Raw genomic sequence first — 22,998 nt, 5'->3', positions numbered from 1 at the left:
ACTGATTTGAACATGCACCAAAAAAATCAACTCTTTTCACCTAATCGCCATAATATAAAGCGCCATAATATATAGGGTAGACTTTGAATTAGGAGATAAGTAGACACTATTCCCAAAATTTCATTAAAATCCATGCAGTAGGATAGAATTTGGAGGTAATACCCTGTTCATGCTGACATTGACTGGCGTAATAAGCAAATGTGTCATTATTTGATCAATATAGTCAGGACTACTTCAATGAAAGGTAGGTATATCTAAGCAGCAAAACCTAAAGGATCTGTACTAGGACCAACACTTTGGAACATTTTATATAGTGAAATAGGTATTAGAAATCAACCATGGAGGAGAGATCAAAGCTATTATTGCATATGCAAGAGATCTAGCTCTTCTCATTCAATGTAACAACAACTTAGAAATACTAGTTGACATAAGCTGCAGAAAGTCAGTGGCTATAGTACTGGCTTACTAAGCCCAATGGCCAAGGTTTGATCTCCAGCACAGACACCAGAAATTTTTCAATTGTTAATTTAACTGAGTTGCCATCACGCCACGTAAAGCCTTCTATCCTTGCTTAGTAACTAATAGTTAAACTAAAACTCAGTGGCGGCTCGTGATTTTTACAATAGGGGAGGGGGATATCTATAAAATATCTAGATAAATTTGTACTAGAAAAAAAAAATGTGCCAAAAAAAATGTAATTTAAGGCCCTATTCTCAGGGCCTAAGGCCCATAATTTCATAATATCATATCAATTTAAAAATGGTTAGTCTAATTGTAAAAGTGTAATATCAATGTTTGTGTTGTTTATTTGTTAACAATTTCATATTTGTTAGTAGATATGCATGAAATTTTGTTCTTATTTTGCTCATACTTTTGTTTTAATAAAATTGTAGTGCACATCTGATGAAGCGGGCAACCAGTTGGCGAAATATTATATGACAAAAAAAAACAGAATTGTTTTAATATAATTAAATACAATACAAATAAATAGAATTTTAATGTATACCTACATATACAGTGCGTCGCATTTAAGATGAAGACAGCCCTATATTTCAGCTATCAAAATAAATACAGAATTTGAAGTTTTTCACTGTCATACAGGTTGAAGGTTCACATTTTTTAAGATACTCAACTGAAATTTAAATTTTAAATGTGGCCTAATGCGAATCCACAAACAAGGTAAATTTCCAATATTTTTCTTCGGGTTAGAGATATCAAAATAAGTTAATTGAACAAGTAGTTCCAAATATTATTTTAACCCCATGTACCAAATTTCATCACAAAATTCGCACTTTTAGTTTTTTCATTATTTGTAGTCTGGATCCTAAAATTGGAGCAGAGGCTGCTGGCCGGTCAGCCGCCCCTGCTAAATCTCTGGTGCTTTAAGCGATAATGGAGCGTTAAGGAGACTAGGTCCCCTTAAACGCTGCTGGGCTGCACGCAGCATTAGTGAAGCTTTCCGGCCGGCAGCCTCCGCTCTCTGAACAACTAATTTTAGGATACTGACTACAAATAATGAAAAAACTAAAAGTGCGAATTTTGTGATGAAATTTGGTATGTGGGGCTAGAATATTATTTGGAACAACTTATTCAAATAACTTTTTCCGATATCTCTAACGCGAAGCAAAATAGCAAAGTAAAGGAAACAGTGTAGCATGTGTAAAAAATTTATGGGTAGGCTAATTCTCCCTTGCCTTCTCTGACCAGACTAAAACTTAAGATGGAAGATGTACATTAAGACAAGTTCCTGCAATTAGAGAAATATTTCACAAGTAAACATTAGAACGTTTCTTCTTGGAAAGGAGTAAATTTTGCAGTGATTAATATTTAACAAAACATGTATATTTTATTGTTAATGTAAAAATGATATATTATGGCTTAATTTACCTTTTCTTTATGAGTATTATCAACCAGAGTTTCAACATTTTGCCTAGCTTTCCAATTATAGCGTTTTTTGGACATTTTTCGACGTTATAGCCTAATTTTCCTAATTGAAAATAAATAAATTTAAAGTTAAGGAATGAATTTTAAAACCACATTACAAATTGAAGGTTATGTTTAAGAATTTGGTTGTTTATGTATGTCAAAAGTCAAAATTTCAAGAAATTTTTTTATCACGTGGATCCTAGACTTCTTCTTTTCTCTTCATTTGAATGGCCTTAGCTGCCAGGGCTATCCAGCCACAATCCGTGAATATGGACATAAGGCTGTACGACACTATGCATTTTCTTGTATCATTTCTAATATCGTTTCTTGTACGTACATTTGTGCCCTATATGACACTATGCAAGTTCTTGTATCGAAAATTGTAGGAAATTCGGCACGTGATTGGTCAAAATTTTGTTTGTCACCCTGTGTGACAATCAATACAATCTAAATGTATAAGTTAAAATCGCTAAATTTCCCAGCTCGACTAGTTTCATGTCTTTTTATCTCACTACTTAATACATCTTTTGTGCTATTTTGCTGGTTATTAGAGCGCTCATCACTGTATTTCTGGTAGGTACATCCAGGGAATGTCTACAAAATATATTTTGAATGTCCAGAGAACATTCGTGGACATTCATGGAATGTTCCAATAAGACATTCAGGTAATGTTTAAAATGCTGACACAGGATTTTCCTGGGATGTTCAGGGAACATGTTTTCGGGGATATTCCAGGAATTTTTCAATGTCTGTGTACCTTCTATGGACCTATATGGAATATTTTGGTGTTATTACCGCCGCACTCCACTTGCGATTTGTAATCAGGAAGATTGAACACATTGTTTCAAATACAAGTCAATCCATTTGTGACTAAATAATCATGGATTGACTTCTATTTGAAAGAATGTGTTCAATCTTCACAACTACAAATCGCAAGTGGAGTCCGGCGCTTAGGGCTACTTCCTCTTTGGTATTATGTATTATACTACAGAAATCAGGAACTTTCCTTCTAAATATATGTATGCATCTTGGCCATCAAACATATTCTTCGAAACATTTTTTTAAGGGGTTACATAGGTCTTGTGGGTAAAAAAAGTGACTTTAAAAAAAATATATCTCGAAAACTAAAATTTATTTTTATTTATAATTGGAACATGTAAAAGTATAGTACTTAAGGTAGTCTCAAAAAAAGTTTCAGCCAAAAATATTCATTTTTGTAGAGTTTAAGTTTTTTTTGCGTTGGCAGCATAACTATAGTCCAGTCTCATCTGAAATCAAAAAGTTTCTTGTAGTTTATACCTCTGGCTAGAATATGAACGAAGGAATTAAAAAAAATGAAATTTGAAGATTTTACATAAGTTTAAACACATTTTTGACCCCAATTTTTCTCATTTTTAAAGTAGTTTTTTTTATAAAACAAAAATGACCTCATCTAATAAAAAATCCTTTGTTCATTCACTAGCCAGAGGTATAAACTACAAGAAACTTTGATTTCAGATGAGACTGGACTTGTTATGCTGCTCACCACAAAAAAGGGCTGTTGTCGAAAAATTGCAGTCAACTCTACAAAAATGAATATTTTGGCTGAAATTTTTTTGAGAGTACTATACTTTTACATGTTTCAATTATAAATAAAAATAATTTTTAGTTTCCAAGATATAATTTTTTTAAAGTCACTTTTTTTACCTGCAAGACAACAACTTGTTGATTTCAAATTGTAACAGTTGTTTTGCAAAGTATGCTGCCCTCTTGTATTTTCTGTGTTATCTTTATCATACAATTACTTCATCTAAAAATTTTCTGCGAAAAAAAAATAAAACAAAAGTTTAACCACCTTCACACCACAGAATCAAGTTACACAAATTTTCAAACACCTCACCTGACACAGCGTCTCAAGTACGATTGCGCGAATTGGTAAATATAACTCCGCACGACCACGCAACTCGAAACACAAGTACGCAAACACGGTTGCGTGAAGCGTGGCTCGCAATCGTGAAATTTACGAGACTTGCTCGACCTGTAGATTCTGGTGTCACACACTATGGTAGTACGTGGTAGTACTGCATCTACAGACACAGCTGATTTTGAAAATTTTAAACTTTTATATAATTAACATAATGTTAACCAGAATTTTACGTTGACTGAGGTTGATTATTTGTGTTTTTATTTTGTTTTGAAATTTGTGCTAAAATATTTGCATTAGAATTATCTTCAGTTTGATCCAAATTAGGAACTATTGTATTTTCGTCTATTAAAAAATTATGCACTATGAAACCTAAATTTATAGTTTGAACTTTACTAGGAGCTAAATATATGGTTATTAGTAGAACAGTAGTCCATACCAAACGGTATATTAAGTATCAATAAAAGATTTATAAATAATACCTACAAAAACACAAATAAATTCATCAATACTATGGGTCTATTGTATAAAAGAAAGTATTTGCTTTTACTTACAAGTACCTATTTAAGTATTTACTTAATAGTAATTGAATAAAGTAATTTCTTTAATGCTTTATTTAATTACTATTAAGTAAATACTTGTAAGTAAAAGCAAATACTTCTTTTTATTCAATTGACCCATTATCCCATTTTCATTTCAGCCGCCATTATGAGTAAGTAATTAGTAATTATGCAAGAAATTGTGCAATTAATTGCGCAATTAGTTGCATCGTGTAAAGTGGCTTTCGACTCAAATTCTTGTATCGTTTCTTGTATCTGTGTATGACACTATGCATTTTTTGACATATCAGAAACGATATTAGAAATGATACAAGAAAATATATAGTGTCATACAGCCTTTAAATATTCAAGAGCCGTACCTGAGGTACATCTGGGCTTAAGCTCATAGCTCCTGAATCTGAAATAATTAAGAGATAAAAAAAACTTTGTAACTATTTATAAGTTTCATAACTAAAGTTTTACTATTAATGGTCTAGTACCTACCACGCAAAACCGCACTAAGCACAAAGCACATGTATTGCAAGTAAGCATAAAGTCTAAAGTTTTTAAGCAAGCTACACACGAGTCATTGTTGATGTTAAAAACTTTTGCACTGCGATTAATGTCTTTGAGTTTAAATTTTTAAACAACACATCAGTTAATGTCGGACCACCTTCTAGTTCCCTTCTAAGCAACTGGGACTCTCTTTGGAACCTAGTACATTCCAATAAAACATGTTGTAAAGTTCCTACACTGCCACATAAACACTGGTTTGAATTCACTACCTTCAATCTAAATAAATGTACAGGAACACTACAATGTCCACTTCTCATATGACACATTTGTGTGATTATACCTCTCCCCAGGTTGGAAAATTTTGTAAACCATGCCTTTTTATATGGAACTGTAACTTGTGAGCAATAAGTAATTCCTTTTGCCTGTCCTATTTGTTGGAATCGATTTTCCCAACCAATCCATAGGTTTTCTTTATATTTAATTTGAAAATCTTTAAAGAGGGGCCTTTGGTTCTTCACTAATAGGCAGCTTCCAAGATTCGCAAGATGCTCAGCTCTATCATTCCCAATAATTCCAGTGTGACTTGGAATCCATGCAAATTTAATTTCTCTTTGTTGTTCATCAAATTCACATAGTTTTTGTTTTAATTGGAGAGTTTGTGAGTCTATTGCCGCCTTGTAGCTTGGTCTTGTGTGATTTTTTCTAGAGTACTTTTAGAATCACTACAGATGAGGCACTTTGTGAAATTATTCTGTTGGATTAACTCTAATGCTTTTTTAATGGCAAATACTTCTGCTGAGCAAATTGAATTAGCGGATGGTAATCTTGCTGTTAACTGTGTTCTCTCGTTAAGGTATATCCCAATACCTACATTACCTTGTTTATCTTTGGATCCATCTGTGAAAATAAGTTTATATTCTGACCAGTTATTGAGGTACCATTCCATAAACTTGGTTAGGTTATTTGCCTCTTTGCCCATATTGACAGTTTCATAAGCCATAGGAGAAATCTGAATATTAAGTGGAAAGGAGTGACAAGGAAATAAGGAGCTATGTGCTACCTCATGAATTTCATGTAAAGTATTCTGGAAAGCAGCCAGTATTGGTGGGAAATATTTTCTTCTCCAAAAACTAAAGTAACCTAGAAAGACATTGTGAAATTGCTCAATTGAGGCATATATTGGGTTGTCATAGGCTACTACTTTTAAAATGAATTTAGATGCTAGCCATATTCTTCTGAGATCTAACGGTGTTTCTCCACACTCTGACAAAATTATATGAACTGGAGAAGACCTCATAAATCCCCCTACCACTCTCAAGAGCTCTATACTGAACCTTATCCAATTTTGCAAGTAGAGAACGTGCACAACCTCCCAGAAAAATAGATCCATAGTCAAGATGTGATCTAATGTATGCCTTATATAGTGAGTAAAGTTGCGGGATGTGCTCCCCACCAAGTTCGACACAAATAACGAATAATATTGACTCCACTGGAAGCCCTCAATGCCATCTTTTCAATTTGCCTTCTCCAAGAAAGGGAACTATCTAGAATAACTCTCAAATGAGAAACTTCTTGTTTCCAATCTAAACGTGTGTTATTCACTGATATTAGTGAATTCGGAATATTATTCCTATTTCTATCAAAAAAAATTGCTTGACTTTTGCTAGATGACAGACACATTCCCATATCATGAAGTTTATTAGAAATACTTTCTACTGTACCACTTAATTTTTCCACAACATCCACCCAGCTGTTGCCGGAGCAAAAGAGGGCAACATCGTCTGTATACTGAGTAATTAGAACATCCTCTGGCACACAAAATGAGATTATATTGATGACAATATTAAATAGTACTGGACTCAAAGGGGAACCCTGAGGAAGGCCCACATTGGTAGTTCTTGGTCCTAGCAGATTTAAAGAAATAGGATCACGAACAGACACCAAACGATTAGTCAATAAATGTTTAACCAATTCAATAAGTAACAATGGCAAATTGAGATCTCCCAAAGCGTCCAATAATTGGATGATTGACACTTTATCATATGCAGAAGAAATGTCTAACATAACAGCAGCTGCTGGTTTCCTTTTTGAGATATTTATTGAGATTTCATTGACCAGATGAATTAAGTTTTCAGACACTCCTCTACCTTTACGAAAGCCAGTCTGGAGAGGCGATAGGATCATAAAATGTTCTACATACCAATCTAACCTTATTTTTATCATGTTCTCTAAAAGTTTACTAACATAAGATGATAAAACGATTGGTCTCCAGCCCGAAAGACAATTTATATTTTTATTGGGTTTGGGAATTAAACACACTGTTTGTGACGGCTATGCTGACAAATGTGGCAGTCCTTAAGAGAGCAAATGCTACCCGCGAGCTGCTTGATAACATCAAATATAGAAAGATGGCCTATTTTGGACACGTAGTAAGGGGAGACCGGTATAATATTCTTCAACTTATTATGATGGGTAAAATCGAAGGACGCAGAGGAATTGGTAGAAAGCAGGCCTCTTGGTTGAAGAATATCCGGGAGTGGACAGGAATAAAGAAAGCAGAACACCTATTTAGAATAGCTCGGGACAAAGACAGTTTCGCCATGTTAATCGCCAACGTCAAGGGGACTTGATAGGGCACGTTAAGAAGAAGAAGAAGTTTGTGATTTCCATTGAGTGGGAATATGCATTCCCTCCTTTAAACATAAATTGAAAAATTGTAACAGGAACTTGATTGCTGACTCTGGAAGATGTTGCAACATAGAAAATGTTATACCATCCTGGCCCGGCACAGTATCCTTTCGTTCAACCAAAACCAATGAAAGTTCGTTTAAAGAGAAGAGTTCACACTCGATAGTATTAGATTTCACTGGGTGAGACGCAATGTCCTCAAATACAGGTGGAGCCAATGAGCAAAGCATTTCCTCCCCTAAAGATGAATTACTGGGAGTTCTAACTGAGGCTTTAGTGAAAGCCTTATGGAAACTTCTCACTTTTCTCCACATTACTGATATTGGAGTACCAGGGGAAATTGTGGAACAAAACACAACAAATGATTTTTTCTTATTTAAGTTCTTTTTTACAATGTGCCCTAATTTTTTTAAAATTAATGAAGTTTTCTAAAGAAGGTACCTGTTTGAACTTCTTGACTGCCTCCCTCTTTGATTTAATTAAAACTGAACACTCTTCATCCCACCAAGGTAATTGTGGTTTATGGAATCTAACACGCTTTTTCTTAGGGATGAACCTGCTTGCTGCGTCTAATATTAGGTTTTGAAAATCTGTGTAAGACGCATTAGGGATGTTGTTATGTTAGACTCAATATATTGGCTTTTTTCACATTAAAGATACTGCGATCTTGAAGAGGGTCATTTCTTTGGGGACTATTTCTATCCTGCCCGTAACACACTACAAAAGGAAAGTGATCACTTGCTCCTATCTCTGGAAAACTTCCCAAAGGCAGTCCACAGCCAAACCTGGAGATGCTATAGCTACGTCAGGAACAGTTTGAGTCAGGCGGTGAGATTCTTGTCGCCTCACCTGTATTGAGAAAACACAAGTTATCCTCCTCCAAAAGATCTGCAAGACGATTGCCGTTCGGATTGTTAGATGATGAACCCCATAAAGAATGTTGGCAATTCAAGTCACCTATGAAGAAAAACGGTTTATCACACATTTGAACCAATTCTCTAAAGATCTCCTTACGAAAACGAACATCTGGTGTCTTATACGATCTTATAATAAAATTTTTTGAAATTTGACAATGATAGCCTGCCATTTTTCAGACAAGTGAATATGTGAAATGTCTATCCTATCAGCTGCCAGATACTGATGAATAAGTACCGCTATTCCACCCCATCCATCAATCCTATCATCCCTATAGCAGTAAAAATTTGGAATATGCAAGTGCTGTGAAAATTTCAGATGTGTTTCATTTAGAAGAATGATATTAACATCATATTCGTTAAGAAAAACCATTAGATCTTGCTTATTGTTAAAGAAACCATTAATATTCCAATGTAAAATATTAAATGTCATAATTTTAAGCCCTCGAGTTCAGTAGCGTACTGATAGATCAGCGGGCCCTGGTTCCAGTTGGGATGCGGGCCCAACCGCCCACTTGACACACACATTGTATATCAAAAGTTTTTAATATACATTAAATATAAATCATCATATTATAATATGTGATATATTTATAAAAACTCAAGTTAATTTTAAACAGTAAATTAATATTAATCCTATCGTTTTTCATACTGACATGACTTTACTCCAGCAGTTTTTATAAATAATTAAACTCAAAAATGCTCTACATCTGTTCAGTCATAATTAAAAATCTTAATATCGGAAAACTAAAACAGCTTTAAAAAAATGAACATTGGAATGATAGGTATATTTATATGAACAAAATAGATTCTTAAATTGTAATGACTATTTAAAAATTAGTTAGATAATTACATATGTCGGTTCGCTAAACTCAGACGCAAATGGCTAAAGATTTTAGTACGTAACTTTTTTGTTTTTTGCCAATTTTGACAAAATTTGCAAAATTACTAAGTATTTAGTAATTATTAACTATTTACTAATTATTTTTTTGGCAATTTTATCAAATTGGCAAAATTAATAGCTTAAATCACTAGCCAGTTGAGTCTGAGTTTAGCGAACGGACTATACCAACCTCTAGGCAGATACAACGGTTAAATAAAAAAGTATCAAAAACAAAACCTTAGATACCGGTGGGGTTGATATGTTTAATCAAACGACGAGATTTTCTTAAAAAGAAATTAATAAACCAATTTTCGCTAACACTTAATATTAATTATAAAAACTATAGAAATAAGCTTAAGTTTGTTAAAAAAACCAAACACGACTTTTATTAAAATAAAATTCATGAAGCTGGTGCAAACACAAAAAATGTGGAATAAACATCTAAAAATATTGAACACATATCAATGATCAGAGTAACGTTTAAGTAAATATTTATAGACGAAGCAACGAAGCACTAAACAGCCCAAAACCTCGGAATTTTGTGCAGTAAGATGAATCGTCATGCAACTTTTTGCATTCGATTCGAGAGAGTTTCGGGCAATTTTGTGAACTAAATTGATATTCGGCTAAAAATTTTGTGCATGAGAAAATGCATTTCAAAGTGCATCTCGAAGAGATGGAAAATGAAAAATTTAGAACTCAGAAGATATTGACGGAAATGAGTTCAATTTTTATACTTGGGGGGTTTTGGAGGTCACTGAACACGAATTTGATGACGGCGATGGTCTCCAAGGTACCTGGTGCCCAGGATGGAACTCATCTCGTGGGACGATCGAATAATTCGCAGGACGATTGAATAATTCGCGAAATGAAAATTGGATCGAAAAACTGAAAAATACGTGTGTAATATTTTTCAAAAATCTATCGAATGACACTAAACACGACCCCTCTACTTCATTCCCTGGAGGTGACGTGGGGGTAACTTTAAAATCTTAAATGGAAACCTCCATTTATTATTGCATATTTGGATTGCTTCCGTAAAAATAAGTAACTTTTATTCGAGACTTTTTTCGAATTGTGGATAGATGGCGCTATAATCGGAAAATACGATTTATCGTGATACCATAGGTATAGGTAAATTATAGAAACGGTCTAATATCTCAAGAAATGCAATTCCAAATAAAAAAACAAAAAATACGTGTTCAATATTTTTCAAAATCTATATATAGATTGACACTAATCATGACTCTCCACTCCACCCCCTGGAGGTTGGGTGGGGGTAATTTTTCAAAACTTAAATAGGAGCCCCCATTTTTTATTGCAGATTTGGATTTCCTACGTAAAAATAAGCAACTTTTATTGGAGACATTTTTTCGAATTATGGATAGATGGCGCTATAATCGGAGAAACACTATTTAGTAGCGCCATCTGTCAACAATTCTAAAAATGTTTCGAATAAATGTTACTTATTTTTTCATGAGGAATCCAATTCTGCAACAAAACATGGGAATTCCTATTTGATTTTAAAGTTACCCCCACCCCAACTCCAGGGGGTGGAATGGAGGGTCGTGTTTCATGTTATTCGATAGGATCTTGAAAAATATTAAACGCGTATTTTTTGCTTTTTTATTTGGAAGTGTATTTTTCGAGATATTAGACCGTTTCTATAATTTACCTATGGTATCAGGATATATTATTTTTTCCGATTAGAACGCCATCCATCCACAATTCGAAAAAATTAAAAGTTTCTTATTTTTACGTAAGCAATCCAAATCTGCAATAACAAAAGGGGGTTTTTATTTAAGATTTTAAAGTTACCCCCACCCCACTTCTAAGGGGAGGAGTGGGGGTCGTGTTTAGTGTCATTCGATAGATTTTTGAAAAATATTGAACACATATTTTTCAGTTTTTCGATCCAATCTTAATTTCGCAAATTGTTCGATCGTCCCGCAAATTATTCGTTTGTCCCAGGCGACGAGTTCCACCCTGGGCACCAGGTACCTCGGAGACCATCGCCGTCATGAAATTCGTGCTCAGTGACCTCCAAAATCCCCAGGTATAAAAATTGAACTCATTTATGTCAATATTTCCTGAGTTCTAAATGTTTCATTTTCCATCTCTTCGAGATGCACTTTGAAAATGCATTTTCTCATGCACAAATTTTTTGCCGGAGATCAATTTAGTTCACAAAATTGCCTGACACTGTCTCGAATCGAATGCAAAAAGTTGCATGACGATTCATCTTACTGCACAAAATTTCTAGGTTTAATGCTTCGTTGCGTCGCCTTATATTTTGACTGAATCATTTAAAACTAAGTTAAAACTATGAAGCGCTGTGAACATGAGGAGCGTTTTGATATCTTGTCAAAATTTTGGCTTGAACGCCATTATAAACGCCACCCATGTTTGCTGTGCCATCACATCCCTGATCCCGCAGTGGCCGATTGTTTTCTTCGAAGCAAAAAACGCGTTAAATCGGGCCCCTTCGGGGCGCGGGTCCTGGTTCCGTGGAACCCGCGGAACCATGCTCAGTACGCCACTGCTCGAGTTTACTTCGGTAAAATTATTTCATGAATAAAAGTGTATTTATAAATAATTTTAACTAATATTTTATTAATATCTTCGTCTAAATATTTGCTAAACTGTGCTGTTCACTTTGACAAGTAGAAAAATGTGTGACACATTAATTGGGATCAATGTCACTCAATTTTTTTATACAAAGACTTGAATTTTATATGTAAGTATTAAAAAATAATCTGTCGAATATTACACGATAGTAAGAATAAATAAGAAAATATTGCTCCAATTTTCTTTCTTAAATTTATGTCCAATCGGCAATATTGACAGGAAACAAGTTTTCGAAAAACTGTCGCATTATTGTCAATTTATTCTCATTGTCTTACGATATTAATGTTGATAATTCGTTGAAATAGAATTATTTTGACATAATATTCAAAAGTGAAATCGGTAGATTCGTCATGGAATAGTTATTTTCCTAACTAGTGCGGAAAGTGATACTTTCACGCACGAGACTGCCGTTGACCCGAACGGCGCAATAGCGGAGTTCGGGCAAGCAGTCGAGTGCGGGGAAGACACTTTCCGCATGAGCTAGGAACAATATTTTTTCTAGGGCCGTACGTTTGGAAAAAAGCCACAAAAAATAGAGTTATATCAATTTTTATTTAGAAGTGAAAATACACAAATTAATTCTTTGACAAGGTTGTCAAAACCAAACTTTCAATATAATGGGTTACCACGACGACGATATTGGTTTCCATGACGACGATTCAAAACCATTGTAATTGTCTACTGATCTGACTTTTAAATATTATGTCAACATAATTTTATTTCATCGAGTTATCGCGCTAATTTCATTAAAACATGGAACACAATAAGATAAATTTGAAATAAATCAGTAAATACTATCTAAATATTAGTTTATTACATGTATTATATTATAATGCCATATTACAAGGTATTTTACTTTTCCGCACGCCGTGCGGGAAAATTTACTTTCACGCACGCCGTGCGGGAAAGTGCAACTTTCGGAAACGAAATGCGTGCGTTAAAGTGGCTCTTTTAGCACGGCCGTAGAAAAATAAATTTTATTTTATTGAAAATTTGGTTTTGACAACCTTGTCAGAGAACGTATTGAACAATTCAATGATCAGCTTGCATCGGTGACACATTTACAAGATGCCACGAATTACTCGTTTACATTTAATATTACTAAGCAATAAGAAGTAAAGACATTCTTGTTTTTCCAATTGATTAAATTTGCATACATTTTTGTATTACATATTGTTTTATATTGTATTTACTCGTAAATCAACATTGATATAACTCTATTTGTTGTGGCTTTTTCTAAACGTACGGCCGTAGAAAAAATATTGTTCCTAACTCATGCGAAAATGGTCTTTCCCGCACTCGACTGCTTGCCCGAACTCCGCTATCGCGTCGTTCGTTTCAACGGTTGTCGAGTGCGCTAAAGTATCACTTTCCGCACTAGTTAGGAAAATAATTATTTTATAACACTCCACAATTGAAGAATTTGGAGCAGAAAGGGTATAAGTACGTCTAAGTTAGTTTTGAGAAAATAGCCTCCAAAGTAATTTGTATTTTTAAAATTCTGTAAAACCCCTTAGTTTAAATTTTAAATCAGGCACATTTTTGTGAATTTTTTTCGAAGCTATGGTAGAATTATTGGTACAATATTATGGTACAATTCAAAGAATATTTAGGAAAAAATTCAATCCAAAATATTGAAAAATACGCCATTGGTGACAAATTTTGGCAGGCAACTAAAAAAAAAATGGATTTTGCGGTGGACATCAGAACGCATCACTGGATCATACGAAACAAAAAATTCAAAAAGATTTAATTAACTTATGAGTTTCATGAGGTAACAACGTTTTTTATTTTTAATGATTTTTTAATTTTTGGTATCACTCAAAAGTCAAAAATACGAAATTTTTGATAAAATTTTTGTGAAAACCAACAGACTTAATATTGTTGAACAAAAAATCAGCACAAAACGAAAAATATCTTGACGTTGTTACCTCACAAAATGTCTAAAGAAAATCTTTGCAAAATTTCAGGTAAATCGGTCAAGTAGTTTTTCAGTTACAATGTCCACCGCATTTGAAAAAGCAGTTTTGAGAAAAATGATTTAAAGTTTTGACAACTGCATCTTCATCTTCTTATTTGTCTGCCATATCGTAAAGTGATGAACATTGGAATATATTTTTTGAATTGCGGAGTAATCTACAAAAGAGAAGTCGAACAGTTGTTTAACGTTTCTCACTACGCTCAAGCGTGCTGGCGCAAAGCCGCGGCAAAGCGGGTCGAAGGTAGGGATATTGAACACTTTGTATCTCGGGTAATTTTACTCCGATCAATCTGAAATTTTCAGAGAGTATTATTGAAAGTACGCACTTTTATTTGAAATAATAAAAAAATATATTTCAAACCATACCCCCCCCCCCTTAAGCAAGGAAAAGCAAATACCTACAAAAAGTAAAGTTTCAAAACATTTTTATTAATAAACAGAACATTTTTGGAAGTATGTACCATTAAGATACAATTGAAATATATAGTTACAACTAAATTTTCAAAAACAAAAAATTATTCGTAGTCAGAACTAATCACATCGTCTTCGTCTTCAATTTCTTCTGTAACTGGATCAACTGCACTTGGTCTCAGTTCCATTGCTTCTTCTGATGTGTGAACCTTTTTTTATTCTTATTTTTTGTCGTCGCATCCTCCGTGTTTCATATTCTTATAAAATGCATGGTACACTGGAGGTATATAATCCAAAAGAGTTTGCAGATTTTTCCATTTTTTCAAGCTTAATCGGCACTGAACTTATGTGAAGTTGCGCAAAAGTTTCATTAATAGCAAGCGATGGCCATCCAGATACGTTGGAACCACATAAACATTTTAGGACTGTATAGATATCATTCAAAACTGGCTTAAATTAAAACAAAAATGAGTATTTTGAATATCTAAAGTGTGCAATATCTCTAAATTTAAGAGGTCTTCGTTCTGTGTCTTTTTTTGGATCTTTTATAAGCTTATTAAGTCCTTCAAGAACTCCGCCTGCATGACGGCTGGGCGAATTGAGTAGTTTAGCTGTTATGTTGCCGGTCCCAAGCCCGGATAAAGGAGGAAGGGGGAGGAGTAACAACCTCGTAAAAAAACCAGGGTTCATCTGGCCCGGATGATAGCACCCTGTAAGGGCCCCTGCCTAGGGTACAGGCGAAGCTGCTGCCTTGTAGTTAGATGCTGAACCATCAAAGGCTAGAGGAAGAAAACCTTGACAACAAATCACCCGGTCCTCCAGGTTGGGGGTTGAGGCATTGGGCTAACTCCTCAATACTCAGAAAAATGTATAAATGTTAAAAAGCCAAATCTACAGCCTCGGAACGGATGGAATAAAACACGACGACTTAAGCTACGAAAATGGATCAAGAATATAGGAACATGGAACGTACAGGGTCTCTCTACAAAACTCAATGAAGTAATGTATGAAACAAAGAAGCTCAATATGGACATAGTGGTGTTAACAGAAACCAAGAAAAAAGGTACAGGGTCAGAAAACTTAGGGCATTACGACCATTTCTATAGCGGCATATCAAAAGAAAAAAGAGCACAACAAGGTGTCTCAATAATTATTCGTAAAAGCCTAAGAAGGTATATCACCACTTGGGAAGCCATAGATGAAAGACTAATTAAAATAAACCTCAATATACATGGTCATAAACTAACGATAATAGGTGTATATGCAGTTAACGAAGATGCATTGGTTAACAAGAAAGAAGAATTCTACGAGAAACTAAACCGAGAAATAACATCGATAGGAAATACGAGGGAATTAATCTTACTTGGAGATTTTAATGGCAGGGTCGGAAAAAAACAAAACAATAAAATAGTTGGTCCTTACGGAGAAAACATAACAAATGACAATGGGACCAGACTCATCAGAATATGCGAACAGAACCAGCTCCGTATTACAAATGGATTCTATCAACATCGAGAAGTACATAAATACACCTGGGGACAGAGAACAAGGAATCTAAAATCTATAATAGATTACTTGATTGTACGCCAAAGATCAAATCTTAAAATCTACGACGTAAGAGCTTATAGAGGTGCAGTTTGTGGAAGCGATCACCATTTCTTAAAAGCAAAAATAATGTTTTCAAGAAGATGCCAGAAGGAACAACCAGTAGTTCGCTCAGAGATGGCAGATGACGTAAGATATAATCTTATAAGCCTAGAACAAGATAGTGTAAAAATATTGTATCAAAACAGACTAAACGAGAAACTTAAAAACATAACTTTCAATAACATCGAGGACCACTACAATTACATTAAAGAAAGTATTCACTCTGCAGCAAAAGAAGCCCTTGGATATTACGAAAAGAAAAACAAAAATACTCCATACTGGTGGGATGAAGAAATAGACACAGCGATAAAACAAAAGAAACAAAAGTATGAACAATATTTAAGTGCAAAAACAGATACCAATTGGTCTAATTACAAAAACCAACAAGCTAAGGTGAGACAAATGATAAGACAGAAAAAAAATGAATCCTGGGATCAAAACTGTCAAAAAATAAATACGTACATAGGAGGAACCAGAAGTACACAAAGCTGGAAACTTATTAAATCTCTTAGGACCAACGACAAGAAAAAAGATTTAATCTCACCAATTTCGTTAGAAGCATGGGACATGTACTTCAGTAAACTGTTACAAGAAGATCGAGTAGAATTCAAAATAAAAGATAATAACCAAAACATACGCGTTGAAGCATCTCCTATAAGAATCACGAAAAAGGAAGTAAAGGATATTTGTACTTCACTCAAAAACAAAAAAGCACCCGGACCTGGCAATATACCCTCAGAACTAATAAAAAATGGAACTGAAAAACTATATGAGCACCTGACAATACTCTTTCAAAACTGCATAAACAAAGTAGAGGTTCCAGCCGAATTTAAAACCTCTACCATTTCAACTTTACATAAAAAAGGAAACAAACAAAATTGAGATAATTACCGTGGAATAGCAGTTACTAGTACCATTAGTAAAATCTATGGGAAAATGATCAAAAATAGAATAGAAAGAGAATATACTGATATGGAGTCAGAAGAACAGGCAGGTTTTAGAGCTGGTAGATCGACCATAGACCACCTTTTTTGTATCACTCAACTTATAGAAAAAAAGGTTGCCGTAAATCAAGAAGTCCACTTTTTGTTTGTTGATCTAAAAAAGGCCTACGATAGCATCCCCCAAAATAAGTTATGGAACACTCTAAGACAAACGAACATCAACTCAAATCTCATAACAGCAGTGGAAAAACTATATGATAACGCCAACGCCAAAGTTAAAATAGGAACGAATGTTTCCAAAGGTTTCGTAGTAGACAAAGGACTGAAGCAGGGATGCTGCCTATCGCCGACACTTTTCAAAATATATCTGGAACAAGCATTGAAACTTTGGAAGCGGAAATGCAGCGGCATGGGTATACAATTAAATAATAACCACCTGTACACTCTATGTTTTGCTGATGATCAAATTGTGATTGCTAACGAATATGACGATCTGGAATACATGACTCGAAAATTAATCGAAGAATACAAAAAATGGGGATTAGAAGTTAACATAGATAAAACAATGTACATGAACATCGGTGGCAACGAGCAGAGTCTAATTTTAAATGACGGACAACACATTAAGTACAACAATAAATATTCTTAATTAGGAGTAGAAATCACGGACGACGGCAAATCAGATCAGGCTATAAAAAAACGAAACATTCAAGGTAGAAGGGCCATATCGCAACTAAATAGTATTATTTGGGATCGACATATATCCAAAAAAAATAAACATCGAATATACAACACTATTATAAAGAGCATAGTAATGTATGGAAGTGACGTGTGGCAATTAAAGACAACTACTGAAAGAACACTACAAGCCACGGAGATGGATTACTGGAGACGTGCCGCAGGAAAATCAAAACTCGAAAGAGTTAATAACCAACGTATACGAGAGATTATGGGAGTCACACATACGATTGTCGAAGATATAAGAGTACAACAATTAAAGTGGTATGGACATGTGCAAAGAATGCCAGAACACCGTCTGCCCAAACAGATTCTAGATTGGTCACCAAATGGAAAAAGAAAAAGAGGCCGACCCAGAAAGAGCTGGAGAGAAGGAATAGACAGAGAGATCCGAGAGAGAGGTTTAGACGAAGACCTTTGGGAAGATAGAGATGCATGGAGATTGGGCATCGGAAGACGTCGGAGGACGTTTTAAACCGATTATATATATATATATTAAGTCCTTCAAACGAAAAACATTTCCTTTGTCATGTTGTCAACTATAAATTTTTTGCAAGAACTTGCGATTATTTTTCTCGTGGTCGGGAATAAAAACTTGAGGATTTTTTTTGTTTTTTCCAATCAAGGCAAAATTCCTGTCACATTTCATTGCCTTAGATAAAATACCTCTTTGATGTAGTAAGTAATGGCGTGGCCAACGTTTGCTGTAGATCGAAACATATTAGAACCACAGTATCCTTCGAAATTTTGTTGCTTTTAATATCCAGTTCTTTCATACTACACTTGTCTTTTGCGCCTTTCTTTGATGCAGTTCTAAAGACACTGTGGCATTTAGAATACTGATTGCGTTTCCAGAGTTCTTTACAATATTCTGCAAGATGTCGCACTTTGAACAGGTGTCGCAGTGAGGCTTGTGGAATCGCAAATCATAGCTCTAAAATTCACTGTTAAAAACATTACGGTAGTACTCGTAACTCATCTTAACGACTATCTTATTATTTTCGATACAATATTGTTTATATAATAAGTACATCTTTGTAACGCAAAGATCTGGGGAAAGATTTCGGGTATTTAAGTTATCTTTACGAGAGCAGTGGCTTTTGTATTTCGGGAACATATTTATATGCTGAATTACAGTCTCTCGAGTATTTTTGTCAATTTTGTTAACACTTTATTTGTTTCCCCTTTTATCAGGCTCTGTTATACAAAATATATCATTATACCAAATATACAGGGTGTAACGAAAATACAGGTCATAAATTAAATCACATATTCTGAGACCAAAAATAGTTCGAATGAACATAATTTACCTTAGTACAAATATGCAGGTAAAAAAAGTTACAGCCCTTTGAAATTACAAAATGAAAATCGATTTTTTCGAATATATCGAAAACTATTAGATTTTTTATTAAAAATGGAAATGTGGCATTTTTATGGCAGGAACATCTTAAAAAAGAATTATAGTGACATTTGTGCACCCCATAAAAATTTTTGGGGGGATTTGTTCCCTTAAACCCCCCAAACTTTTGTGTACGTTTTAATTAAATTATTATTGTGGTACCATTATTTAAATTCAATATTTCTAAAACTTTTTTGCCTCTTAGTATTTTTTCGATAAGGCAGCTTTTATCGAGTTGCGGCTTCTTTTTTAATACGTTTACATAAAAATTTTATGGGGGTTTTGTTCCTTTAAACCCCCCAAATGTTTGTGTATGTTCCAATTAAACTTTTACTGCGGTACCATTAGTTAAACACAGTGTTTTTAAAACTTTTTTGCCTCTTTGTATTTTTTCGAGAAGGCACTGTTTATCGAGATATTACTTCTTTTTTAATATGGTTCAAAGTATACCTAAAAATGTAAATCATAAATAAATTTTCATATTATTACCAAGTCTCCATAATCGTACTTAGCCATATACAAATATGTGGTGGATTTGACAAATATTCAAAATATCTCGATAAAAACTGACTTTTCGAAAAAGTACTAAGAGTCAAAAAAGTTTTTAAAATATTGTGTTTAACTAATGGTACTACAATAATAATTAAATTGGAACGTACACAAAAGTTTGGGGGGGTTTAAAGGAACAAAACCCCCATAAAATTTTTATGGGGTGTCCAAATTTCACTATAATTTTTTCTTAAGATACTACTACCATAAGAATTCCACATGTTTCTTTTCAATAAAAGAGCTCTAATAGTTTTCGATATATTGGAAAAAATCGATTTTCATTTTGTAACTTCAAAGGGCTGTAACTTTTTTTATGTGCACATTTGTACTAAGGTAAGTTAGATTCAATCGAATTATTTTTGGTCCCAGAATATGTGATTAAATTTATGACCTGTATTTTTGTTACACCCTGTATGTTTTTTCACATAATGTAGAAACCGCCCATTACTAATATCAAACGTTTGGAGGAAAAATGCTTTACATACTCGCTTATTTATTAGCATGATTTTTGTAGAAAAATTTCGATGATTTATAGATCTTTGATTTTTGATTCCTCCTAGCAACTTCCTCCTTTTTTTATGCAGGACGATAAATATGATGTTTGCAGGTCGTAACTAGGAAGCTCATAAAATTTATCAACTAGAGCTTATCTGTCTACCTCAGAAATAAAGATTAAACGAAATCTATTTATACAAAAATACAAGGTAATAAATTATTTTATTTTATATAACGTACACCAACAATTATGTGCACAAAAACCTTGTAAACACACAATTTCAATGAAAAACGAAATAACCGCAGTGAGTACGTTGAACAGTCTATTAGAAAATGTTGAGTGCAAAAACGGTACCAGTGCTATTATACCGGTTTTGCTCCAACAACTATTCATGAATTGTTAAGTAGGTTTATTTACCAATTAATATATGCCATCAGGAGTAACTAAACACGCTTATATCGGTTTTGCTCTGAAAGAACACACACTCTACTATTATTTTTGCACTGAACTCAAAAAATGTAAAAATGTTAGATATATCCTTTTTGCACTAACCCCTTCAATTAAGTTCTTTGAAATTGTGTAGTCAGATTAGATTCCGTTCCATTCGATTCTATTTAATTTGATTTAATATAATTTTATTATATTGAATATTATTAAATATATAATTTAATTCAATTTTATTTTCATATTATTTTGATTTACTTTTACTAAATTTTTACAATTTATTTTATACAAATATTTTAAAATTACAATTAGCCAAATCGATTGTCGTTCTCAAATTGTTATAAAAAATATATAATAAAAATTATAAAAGTGTATATTTATGTACGTATTGTATATTATACCGCAAGGTTACTGTACGCGTCTCGATCTTTCGAATGACGCTAAATAGGATTTCAGGCCCATGCAAAAATAAAAATAATACCAAACGATAGGAAGTGTTCACTTAAAAAAATGCGACTACGAGATCTTTAAACCAGCCTATTTTTTTTATAGAATATGAAAGTCTTATCGTCGACTGAAGCACAGAAATGAGGGGTGTAAAATCAAAGGTGGCAATCTCCACTTTTTTATGTTTTGAGTTAAGGACGCCATTTGTTGCGTTTTTTTTTATTATCTGTTAGATAAAACTATTTGTAAAAACCAAAAGCGGTCTTAACTGTATACAAATCGCAGTGAAAAATTTATTTTAGGATCAAAAGCGGGAATATCCATAGCTGAGTGCGTATCAAACACGGCAATCTCCGCTGCGGGCCAATAAGAACCACGTTGCACTCGCACGTGATCAACTGTGAATGTCGTGAACTCTGTCGAAACCTGTGAATATATACCCGAACTTCCAGATATTTTGGTTTACGTGATATGCATTTAAATTGCTTTTACATTAATGTTAAATATCAAAATATATTTTTCTTCACTAAGTAACCGGCACAATGATGTTTAATTAGTTTAAAAACTGGTAATATCCTTAGATAATTTTCATATCAGTCAATCTACTAGCGTTGCAAATAAAAACGGCAATCTCCAAACAAAAATATTTAAAAAAGGAAAATAAATAATTTCTTAAGCTCCTCCTTCTGGACATCTGATCACAAACCAAATTTTATATGATTCTTGTCAGTTTTATTGCGTTAATTTAATTTTGCTAGTTTCTACAGTTTTTCGCGGTTTTCCCAAATTATGGAAATGGGAGATTGCCGACTTTGATTTTACACCCCTCAAATGTGGGTTTACGCATTCAGTACGTAGAACGTTATGATTCTAAATAAACCGAAAACACCAGCCTAGCTGCTCAATAAAGTCTGTCAATATGTTCAGTAAAAAAGAATTTGTCACAATACAAGAAGCTAAATAATTATTAAGAAACGCAGAAACGCAATAAAAGACACAAAAACACACAATACTGTAGATTTGATAATAACATCAAGCACAATAACTTAAATTTTAAAACTGCGAATGAGATATTATATAAACTAAAAATAAAAAACTTTGTTTAAAATTTTATTAATAATATTTTGAACAAAACAATTTGTTTACAAACAACCTTAACATTGATAATAACCAATCATAAATGTTATTGACATATGTATTTGCAATTTTTAAAATGGACAAATTTCCAACCAGCGTTAATTAAATGAAAATTTGAAGTTAATTACGATTTTTTCGATGGCTAGGTTGTCACATAATTTTTTTTACGACTTTTAAGTGGAAAGGCGTAAAATGTTGCCTGTCAAAATTTTCAATGTGTTTTAAATGCATTCATGTTTTTTCGAATCCTGGGAAAACTAATAAATATTTAATCGCAGAATAAAAGATTACGCACGTTATTGCCGAAAGTCCCTTAGAATAACCAAAAAGTTTCTTTTGAATGAAATATTTGCAATTAAAAATCACACTAAATTTTCTAATTTATTTTCACCCCTGTAACTTATTAAAATCAACATTATAGAAGTTTTAAGGGACTTTCGGCCCTCAGTAATAATGTAATCTTTCATTCTGCGTTTATATTTTTCAAAAATATTTATTAGTTTTCTCAGGATTCGAAAAAAAAAATGAATACATTTAAAACACATTGAACATTTTGACAGGCGACATTTTGCGCCTATGCCCATAATAATGAAAAACAAATTCTCAATACTTACACAACTGATAGGTGTTCACTTTTTAAACAGAAACACCATATTCTATGGAATAATATATTTAAAATAATGACATAAAGCAAACATAGAATTGTAAAATATTTTGTTCTTATTTTTAAGTATAATGCAACAATAAATATATATAATCAAATACAGAATATATAATCAAATACAGAAAGATCCGTAAACATTTAATT

General features: G+C 33.4%; 1 protein-coding gene across 1 annotated transcript in view; it reads right to left on the bottom strand.

Annotated features, from left to right (window-relative positions):
- Positions 1-2,076, bottom strand: part of LOC114334002 (probable ATP-dependent RNA helicase kurz) — a 102,204-nt gene extending 100,128 nt beyond the window's left edge. The window contains exon 1 of the mRNA XM_050656420.1: positions 1,888-2,076. Within this exon, the coding sequence (XP_050512377.1) occupies positions 1,888-1,962 (75 nt within the window). The 5' untranslated portion in view covers positions 1,963-2,076. The remainder of the gene's footprint in view (positions 1-1,887) is intronic.
- Between the last annotated feature and the right edge of the window lie 20,922 nt (positions 2,077-22,998).

The sequence above is a fragment of the Diabrotica virgifera genome, chromosome 7 (assembly GCF_917563875.1).
Source record: "Diabrotica virgifera virgifera chromosome 7, PGI_DIABVI_V3a".
Taxonomy (NCBI): Eukaryota; Metazoa; Arthropoda; class Insecta; order Coleoptera; family Chrysomelidae; genus Diabrotica; species Diabrotica virgifera.
This window is presented reverse-complemented; position numbering and strand designations above follow the sequence as displayed.